A 10,930-nucleotide genomic window follows, 5' to 3' on the forward strand; every position below is an offset into this window, starting at 1 on the left:
TTTTTCCTAATAAACAATCGTGGTACAAAGCTCAATAAAAATATTAACTTTTTTTGTTTCCGTATATATGATATGTTCTTTGATTGTTTTATGATTGGTGAATTTGTTTTTATGTTGTTATATTACTTTTGTGTTAGCAAAAATGGTGGTGTCCTATATGTAGGACATTGGGCATATAATATACTATAAATTTCCTACATAGAATTTTCTCTGCATGAATCTTTGGCTCTTTTAGAGGATGATAATATAGATTTCGATAGCATAGAATTATTTGCAGAAATAAATGCGCCTGAAGACATTACCGACGAGGTTTCTGTCGACGAGAATTATGCCGCTATAAATAATTATCCGGTTTCGCAGATGAAAAGGAGCGTTGAAGTCTTTTAGGAAACCGGTTTTGATGATCAATGGGATCCCCGTAGTGATATACCATTGTCCAAGAATCGGATGCAATCGGAGTAAATCCCATAAGTTTCAACAAAGCAAACTCGTATCGTAAAATATTGTAATAAAAGCATGGGAGGTATCGATCGTTCAGACCAAAATATTAGCGTCTACCACAGTGCTATGCGAAGTAAGAAATAGTGTTTTCCCCTAATAACTAACTGTGTGGAAATGGCGGTACGAAATGCCTGGCAGACTCATAAACACAATGGCGGAGCAATGGATCCCTTACCTTTCAGAAGTATTACGACAGCTTAACTAGCCCAAAATAAAAAAAGGAAGGTTTACGCATAGTTCCAGCATATAATTGGGCCCAGATGTGGCGCTTGTCATCAGAAAACCACAATAAGACGCCAAAAATTTAACATTGGATTACATGTCAAATGTATTGTCACAGATCACATCAAATAAGTCAGACAAAGTTGATAATATGTCATGTGCCCAATGTCCTTTATATAGGACAGCTTTAAGATATATGTTTCCAGTTTTTTTTTTTTTAATCATTACCACACCCCGTCTCTTTATCATAAGTTTAGATGAATATAATCGCAAAACCCGTTGAAAAGGTAATGTACAACGACTGGGCATATCTGGGTTAAGTGCAGCTTGGTTGTCAGTGCAGACACGTAAACTCCTTCCCCTCCTCCTATTTACTACATGATCCATGGCTTTGAGGATTTCAATTACCTCAGCCAGGAAGACCGAAGCATATTCCCAAGAGAAAAGTGAAGCTTATCCCCATTAACCTCGTAAAAGACTGGAATTAAACCAGCATTCAGCCTCAGGGAACTCAACATTATAGAATCTCTTCAACAAAGGTAATAGTGACGTACTATCCTGTAGCATTGAAAATACACAAGTGCTCAAATCTCTGCCGCACTCAGTTTTATACCATTTTTATAAATTTTCGTGGACTCCCACTTACATCTCGTGGATCCCCCATGTTTTTTTTCACGCCAACGTAGACCCCCTCGAGTCTGCCGTGTACCCCTGGGGGTCCACCTGGACCACTTTGGGAATCACTGATCTAGCCCCTATAGCCCTCAGAAGTGCACCCCGCAAATGTGCTGAGTTTGCCCATCTCTATTTAACAGAAATCCAAAATACCACCGTAAAGATCATTTGAGAATGACCCCTGACTCAATCCTGGCGTCTCCGAATGAAACTTTAACGCATAGTAAGTAATATTGGCAAATCACAAATTCCAAAAAGGTAGGAGGTTATCAGTTCGTCGGAATATTTTTTATTTTTTTTATGTATGTTACCGCATAACTTTGGACCACATCAACCTATTTCATTAATTGTTTTTGCATAGGAAAAGTAGTCTCTGAGAGGTGGTCCCATACTAATCTGGTTTAGATCCGATCATTGTATCATGAAATATATATATATATTTTTTTTATGAGAATTGAAGTCGGTTTTTTTTTTGCTAAAAATTACTTGTTTTCAATAGTATTGCCTTACCGTTATCAATACATGTCTCGAATATGAGCCAATTGGCACATAAATACGATTTTTAGTAATAACTCGACTCCGGAGCCACTTGGTGGCAAACTGTGAAGCCAAACTACCCAAAGATCCACTCAAACACACACACAAAATTTCGCTAAATTGGCTCCAGCAATTTAGGAGGAGTTCACTCACAAACACACGTACATAAGAATTATATACATATAGCCCGTAGCCAGGTAGGGGCAGGGGGACCCGAGCAAGGCCCCCCCCCCCCTACCTTCCAAATTTTTGCCTATATATACAAAAATAGTACCAGGAAATGCCAGCTCCATATTTTCGGGCCCCCTAACTTTCAATTTTTTTCCTATGTACATACTGTATAACAAATTATACACACAATGCTAACAAAATCGTTAGTAAATTCATTTAAAAAGTGGATATGTGGATCATCCGGTTCTGTATCAAGTTATTCTTGCTAACTTCAAAGCACTTCCATTTAAGAAGGGTAAAAGCCTGGCTGCAGTCGACAGCCGTTATAGGGACTGAAGAGAGAAGCTAGACGTATTTGCCGAAATAAGAAGAGAGAGGTCGAAATACGCGAGTGCAAAGAGCTTGAAATGCTGGCCGACGGAAAAAACACCCGAAATTTGTAGCAGAGAGTTGAGCGACTTACGGAAGGTTTCAAGACTCCTGTACGAACAACCATGGCGACCTAGTGACCGATGCCCAAAACTTACTCAAATTATGGAGGGAACACTTTTCGACCATTTTAAATGGCAGCAGCACTAAAATAAGTGGAGAAGACCACCCGAGCCCCCAGTCGATGACGATGGAGTCGATATCCCAGCGCCTGACTATGAAGAGGTACGAATAGCGATTATGCTGATGAAAAGTAGCAAAGCTGCTAGAGCTGACGGTCTGTCAGCCGAGCTATTGAATTACGATGGCAAGGAGCTAATAAGGTGCATGTCCGGCGACTGGAATTCAAGTGCGCTCTGCCCAATCTACAAGAAAGGCGACCCCGCCATGTGTGCCAACTATTTTATCGAGCGCGTTGTGTGAAAGACTGAAGCCCTCCGTCAACGAACTGACTGCGCCTTACCAGTGTGGCTTCAGATCAGAATTGAGGAGGACCTCTCCGAGCCGTTTGATACCAGTCGAGGTTTCAGACAAGGTGACTCCCTTTCGTGTGATTTCTTTAATCTGATGTTGGAGAAGATAATAAGAGTCGCAGAACTGAACAGCTCAGGCACAAAACTTTACAAGAGCGTACAATTGCTGGCGTATGTCGACGACATCGACATTATTGTTACAAATAAGGGTTACGTCTGTGGAAGAGGAAGGCCCACTGCGATGGAAGGACGTGGATAACGACTTGCGTACTGTTTTGGACTGGGCCAAAAACGCGTAGGCGGTTATAGCGCCAAATAAGAAAAACTTTATGTCTTGTCTGGTAAAAGATTCTATTGGTTATTTTTATGTAACTTGCGGGCTTTAGATTTCATAAATTGGACAGATATGGGAACCACTTTTGTAAATAATTTTTGGGTACTCGCACTGTTTTAAAGTTTGCCGTTTCTCAAGTCTTAAGTATTAAGCCTAACAAGTTTAACAATCTTACGTCTAATTTACAATAATATAGCTCAAACCCTGGGGTTCAGACCCACTGGTTTAACGTCGCTCAACAAAAGGCTGGTAGATCTCTTCGTCGCAGGCGTGTTATACTTCCCAGTCGGAAAAGGTAATGCATTACATGCGTGATAAATAATAAAATGTATTCCTCATGAGTTCTCGATTATATTACTTCTAACTATGTAATCAGCATTCTAATGTATTCAAGAAGTTCCAAAAATTTCATATGAAAACACATTCATTTCTCAATACTAGGTAATTGAATGCCCCACTTTTCTTAGGACATCGCCTTGGGAAAAAAGATGCATTTTCGAATGTGAAGAGGGTTGTTTCACTGATTATTATTTCGATTACTATACATTACATTTTCCCACTGGGTTGTTGTGTTGCGCAGGCCACTTTCCAGTGGATTTGGGTGGTTACGCAATTTTATTTTATATTCGTCTCTGCTGCTGTCGATTACAGATTAAACCATCGGTATACCAAGGCCCCTATATATATTTTCATTGCAGACATACCACGGTGCTCCCGTTAAGGCCCTTAGCGTTTTAGATTGGAATCTTTGGATCCTGTCAATGTTGGTTGCACAGTTCGTACCCCACAGAGGAATACTATACATCTATATAGGCTTAATGACTGTAAGTACTTCATAATCTAGTTTCATTTTTGATTTACTGTGCTTATAAGTTCACGCTAGCTGACTTTAGCTTCATTTGTGTAATCTTGGTTGATATGTGTTTGCGCCAAGTTAGTCTCCTATCTAAGTGTATCCCTCACCTCATTGGCTTGTGGAATATGGACATTATTTAATTTGATTGAGGGGCATAGTTGCGGTCTGAGTGAAAATGTTGTATGTTTACACTTCTGTTCGTTGACTTTTATGCGCCAATTTGCCCGCCATTCTTCTATGTGTAGTAAATGTTCCTCTAATACTCTTGAAGCTCTATTGGGACATTTATTACGACTTACTAAGGCATCATCAGCGAAGGTGGATGTTAGTATATCCTTGCTAGTTGGAATATCTGGAGTGTAGATGATATGCAGCATAGGCCCGAGTACACTACCTTGAGGAACGCCAGCCATTATCGACTTGTCTTCTGAAGTTTAATTAGATACTTTTACAGCAAATTTTCTGTTAGATATGTATGAATCAAGTATTTTGCAGGATACGGAGAATATTTAAAATATTATTTCTATTCAAAAATAATTCTTTACAGCAAACATTTGGCTCGAATTGAAAGCTTTTTAAAATTCTCGATTACAAAAAATTCTTTTTATCATTCCAGCTAGAGAGCACAAGCGCAACCATTTTGAGCAAATAAAAATACGAACAAATTAAAAATGTTTGTCATATAACTACGATATATTCAATACAAAAAAAAAAAATTCGTTCGCAAATGATTCAAATTCATTCCTTCTTCTATTCATTCGCAATATGCGAGTAAACATCAAAAGGAACCTTTGTTGATCTATGCTCAGCTATTTTCAAAATAGTATTTTGCTTTCATACGGAGAAGTGTATTTTCGTAGACGTTATTATGAAAGTTGTATATAATTTAAAATTACCGAAAATTGGCTATATCTCGGAAACTGCTCTACTATCTTAATATCTTACTTAATACTTGGGTTCAGCGGAAATTTTTAAATATGAAATGATGGTCAAATGCCAGAGCTTGGAACTTTTTTGAAAATTTGTTATCTAGTGTACATAATTATGGGTGAGTTCCTAATTGCATGTTGTTTTGTATTGCTGCGAAATGTATACACAATATTTTACAAATACAAAGTAGCATGCAACTTGTAACTCACCCTATACATATCTAAATATGTATTTATAATAACTGGGCTTTGAAAACAAGGGAATTAAAATAAACAAATTTTCTTCAACTTATATTTACATACATACATCGCTTGAAGAACCAATACAATTATGGTTCACTAAAGAGCTTAAAAAATTGAAAAATAAAAAGTCGCACTCTTTTAAACTGTATAAAAGAACGGGCTTACACAGTGATTACCTAAGGTACTCACTTTTGCGGCATAGCTACTTTGCATTAAATAAGAATTGTTATAATTCATATTTATGTAAAATTAAGAAGAATTTAATTAACAATCCTAAATCATTTTATGGTTTCGTAAATTCAAAGCGTAAGTCACATGGTTTTCCGTCCGCTATGCATTATCGCAACACTGTATCTAGCGACAGCCAACTCATTGCCAACATGTTTGCTCGGTTCTTTAGGTCCAATTATTCTGTAGACTTCCCTATAAGTGAAGACTATCCGTACGAGCTTTGTCCAATCAACTCTGCTTATATTCCAGTAATATCTTCCGATGAAGTTTTACACTCTTTAAAAACCTTAAAAGCGTCATTTAGGCCTGGACCTGATCATAATCCGACCTGTTTTCTTAAAAACTGCGCTGAGAACATCTGCGAGCCTTTAACAACTCTATTCAATTTGTCACTTAAACATGGCGTTTTTCCGTCAGCCTGGAAGGAGTCTTTCATAATACCACTTCACAATAACGGCAGCAGGTCGTCTATAGAAAACTATCGAGGCATAGCGAAACTCTCCGCTATCCCCAAATTATTCGAAGCAATTGTTGTTAACCAGCTTACATATTCTATATCTTCTTCAATTACACAATCTCAACACGGGTTTTCTAAAGGAAAATCTACTATGACTAATTTATTGGAGTTTACAACTCATGTCTCAAACGGTTTTAGAGAAAATGCTCATACCGACGTAATTTACAGCGATTTCAGTAAAGCTTTTGACAAAGTATGTCACTCGTTACTCATCCGTAAACTCGACCTAATCGGCTTTCAGCCCAGTCTTCTTCAATGGATCTCATCTTACCTCTCTGATAGAACACAAAGAGTTATTGTTAATAATTGTTCTTCCAACATCATTAAAGTTTCTTCAGGAGTTCCTCAGGGAAGCCACCTTGGTCCGATTCTGTTCCTGATATTCATTAATGATATTTCTTCTATAATAAAACATTAAAAAATTTTAATGTATGCCGATGATGTGAAACTTTTTAAAACATTGTCCTCTATCGAAGAAAGGTCTTTGTTACAAGCGGATCTGAACAACGTGGTTAGTTGGTGTAATACAAACTATATGCCACTAAACCTTCAAAAATGTAAAGTTATGTGTTTCTCTCGGAGGGCTGTTCAACCAGCTGTTTATTCAATATCAAATTATAATCTGGAGCAGGTATCCAATTTTGTCGATCTTGGTATCACAATGGATTCCAAACTCAATTTCAACCATCATATTAATGTTACAGTCAATAAAGCCAAAGGCGTTTTTGCATTTGTAAGGCGATGGTCAAAAGAGTTCAAAGATCCTTATGTTACAAAAGCTCTTTTTTACCAGTTTAGTTAGACCTATACTAGAATACGGATCTATTGTTTGGAATCCCCGCTACCAAGTTCATTCAGAAAGGATTGAATCAATTCAAAAACAATTCTTGCTTTTTGCATTGCGTAATTTTAACTGGGATTCAGATTACAATCTCCCCCCTTAACCAAGTCGTCTAAAGCTCATAAATTTGCCTACACTCGCAAGTCGTAGAGAAATGCTGGGTATAATATTTATCGTAAAATTAATGACAGGCTTGATTAATAGCCCGGCCCTCCTGGCTGAGGTAAATTTTAATGTTCCTTCTCGAGTGTCAAGACACTTTCGACCTCTATTTTTAAAGCCATGCAAAACTAATTTTGAACTAAACGAATCATTCCGTGGTTTATGTCAAGATTTTAACTGTCATTCCAGCACGTTTGACGTATCGGACTCGATTTTTACCATAAAGAAAACTATTATTTCCACTCTCAATAATTGAAATACTATCTTTAGCATATCCAATCAGCTGATGAATTTGATTATGTAGCTGAATAGTTTTAGATCTCGACACTTAACAAACTCCTGTTTCCGCTACTCGGCACGAAAAAACTAAAAACAAAAAAAAAAAAAAAGGTTCCGTACGTCATGCGGAATGCGCCCCTCGTGTCGGTTGGGCGGGAATGGAGGGTAAAAAGCCGTTGGGATTAATTAATTAAATAGGGATAAATTCGGGCAAATGTTTGCGGCAGAGAGCGAATGAGTCAGTTCATATTCATTCGTATATAACGAATGAAAACAATATAATTACCTTTGAAGTTAATGAGAACGCAAACAAAATTAAAAAATACATTCTTCCGAATGAAAACAAAAAAAGAAAACAATCGTCGCCAGGCAACGAAAACAAATGGTTGTTATAAAATTCGTTCACCGATCGCAAATACAAATGAAATGAATTAATTTGAATCATTTGAAAACGAATTTTTCTGAACCCTGGTATTTTGTGGAAGTTCGGCGGTAACAATTATTTAATTTTATATATAAGACCGTCGTGCCACACTTTGTCGAATGCTTGTGCCACATCGAGAAAAATTGCAGAGCAGTGCTCTCTGAGCTCAAATTCCGTTCTGATTTCATTTGTAATTCGATTAACTTTTTCAATTGTACCATGTTTTTCTCGGAAGCCAAATTAGTGTGCTGGTATAAAATTGCGTTCATGGAGAAAGGGAGATATCTTTGATAGTAGTACTTTTCCGAAAACTTTGGAAAGACAGGGCAGTAATATTATGTTATTAGTTTCTTACACAGTGTGATTAATAAAAACGACCAGTCCTTTTGGTATGCAAAACGGAAGTGAAATTATATTTCTGACATTTGATGAACGTAGAAGTATTAAAAAAACGATTGGATATACAGAGTGGTATTTAAGCGTATTCAAAGAAAGGTTGTTCAATATTTAATTTCATCACTCTTCCTGAACAACACTTTAGTATAAAGTAGATCACACAAAATGAGATTTCAAAACATTCTTATAGAAAAAGCATTAATGCCTTAAATTATAATATCATTGAATAAAAAGTGAATTTTACAAAAAAAAACTGATGTTAGTTAATATTTTTCAAACCAAGCTTTAGGAACGCCTTTTGTCAAAATATCTTCCAGCATGTCGGTGGTTGGTACATAAGATAACTTGAGTGTGCCGCTCTCTAGGCTTTGACGAATGAATTTGTTCTTTATGTCTACATGTTTGGTACGAGCCGAGTAGGAATTATTAATGCGAATTGTATGGCACTTTTATTGTCGCAATAAAGTTCGAACGTTTTAGTTGCACTTGGTGTCAGCTAGTGTTGTAGTCGCGGTAGCCACTGTCGCTTCTTGAATTGCTGCAGTCAAAGACATGAATTCGGCTTCAATCGATGAGAGCGCAACTGTTCGTTGCCGGCGGGTACACCAAGAAATAGGACTTCCTTGGAATTGAAATATGTAGCCTGTCGTCGAACGCTTTTCGTCTAAGTCGCTACCCCAGTCTGCGTCGCAAAAGCCCGTTATGTCACTCGCTTCTTTGTTGAAAACAAGACCATAAAGCATTGTAACCTTTAAGTAACGCATTACACGCTTGATTGCAGTCCAGTGCGCTTTGCCAGGGTTGGTAGAAAAACGGCTTAATAGATTCACGGCGAAACATATGTGAGAGCGCGTAATTTGTGAAGCAAACAATAAGCACCCAATCGCTTGCATATATGGGACTTTCGCCATTCCATGTTTTTCGATTTCGTTAGTTGGACACATATTTGAGCTTAAATTTTGATTTAAGTCTATTGGTGTCGCCACTGGGTTGCAGTCAGCCATACTAAAACGTTCCAGCATACCCTCAATGTATTGCGATTGATCGATTGCTATCATGCCTTTCAGTTCATCTTTTGTTACACGTATGCCAAGAACTGATGAAACTTCGCCAATATCCTTCATTATAAATCTCGATGATAGCTGTGCTTTCAGTTCATTCAGGATTTCCGTATTACTTGCGAATAATAATACGTCGTCGACGTAAACGGCCACAAACAACAGGTCGTTGCCAGAGTTGCGATAATAAACACGCGAACATGGTTGGCACAATTGGCAACTTTCTACCAAAATTGGTAACTTTTAAGCGGTTTGGTAACTTGGTAACTTTTATTTCATTTTGGTAACTTTTGCAGCCAAACATCTATTACAAGAAAGAAATTAATTATGTTTTTCATGTGCGTAATTATAAAAACCCTTCGAGTTTCAGTAGCAGCACTACTGACACTTCTACAAAATTACTTCGATAAAATTAGAGTCATCTCATATTCGAATACTGGAAATATTTGAATTGCAGTGGCAGCACTACGGGTTGCACTTCTAAAACAACCATCGAATTTTTGCGATCTCACATTTTAACACTGGAAATACTGTTTGCGACAGTAGTTCAGTACAAATGGTATAAAAATTCGGCAATCTGGTAATTTTCCGGCACACAAAAAAAAATGTCGCGGGCTTTTTACCAGACCCACCTACCGAATGTATTTCGACCCACTGGATCCGAATCTGAGGTCCGTTTAACATGTACAGTACATACCGAAAAAAATAGCAAAAAATTAGCAATTATCGCAATTTACTCGAAATTTTATACGCGTCAAAAGGACAGTTAAAAGCACCCGCAACTTTTTTTGTGGACCGGTGCTATTATTCCGTGAGTCGCAGGTTCAAATATCGGCACATTCCGAACGAAAAATGACACTGAAGATGGCACAACGCGGAAACCGGTTTTGTCTCCAAACCAAATTTGGCAAGGGATGACGGAAAATCGTTCCACATTACATCATACTCCTACGCTGTCGAAAAGACGAACAACGAAAATGAGAATATCGGCACATGCAGTAATTAGTTGATAGAAAAGTATTTCCTAATAAAAAAAAATATTATAATTGTCAATAGGATTTTCAATCTTGATAATTTATTTAGAAAATAGATTTGAACTGCTGTGCTAGAACTGAGAGCTCTTGATAAATAATCAAAAATTGACAAATTATAAAAATATTGAATTTATTACATAAGTGCACAGATTCTTACTGAATGTTTTATTCAGTATATTTTTTCTCAGTGCAGAAGTGAAAATTTTGGTAGTGAAGATTTGGTAACTTTTGGTAACTTTTCTTAAGAGATTTTGGTAGAAAAAAATGTTGGCGTGCGGCAACCATGCACACGAATCCACCTCACTGCGCGTTAAACCAATGCAATAAGTGCAAAGAGGTATATCGGACTACATCGTCAAACGTTTCTTCGTAGTTTACGCCTTTTTTTTTGACAAAACCCTCTGGCCACTAATCTTGCTTTTCGACGGATGAGTTTGCCATAAGCGTCAACTTTGGTTTTAAACACCCACTTACCCGGAGGTAACTTTGTTAACCCTTCGATTTGTGAGAAGGTCCCTAGGGACCTTTTCGTATTTCATGTGCCTATATCTTTTTGTTCAATGCATTTTTGAAAAGAATTTATACATGTATTCCAAGAATAAATTAAGCTGAATCGTT

At 37.4% G+C, this 10,930-nt stretch overlaps 2 protein-coding genes across 3 annotated transcripts in view; both read right to left on the reverse strand.

Moving 5' to 3' along the window:
- LOC118745713 overlaps positions 1-10,930 on the reverse strand; it is a 337,897-nt gene that overhangs the window by 250,670 nt on the left and 76,297 nt on the right. The window lies entirely within an intron of this gene.
- Positions 8,697-9,344, reverse strand: LOC118745486 (secreted RxLR effector protein 161-like). Its single transcript, XM_036478934.1, has one exon. The coding sequence runs from the start codon at positions 9,342-9,344 to the stop codon at positions 8,697-8,699; it is 648 nt and encodes a 215-aa protein (XP_036334827.1).

Source organism: Rhagoletis pomonella, unplaced genomic scaffold (assembly GCF_013731165.1).
Source record: "Rhagoletis pomonella isolate Grant_MI unplaced genomic scaffold, Rhpom_1.0 Rhpom_scaffold_00009, whole genome shotgun sequence".
Lineage (NCBI taxonomy): Eukaryota > Metazoa > Arthropoda > Insecta > Diptera > Tephritidae > Rhagoletis > Rhagoletis pomonella.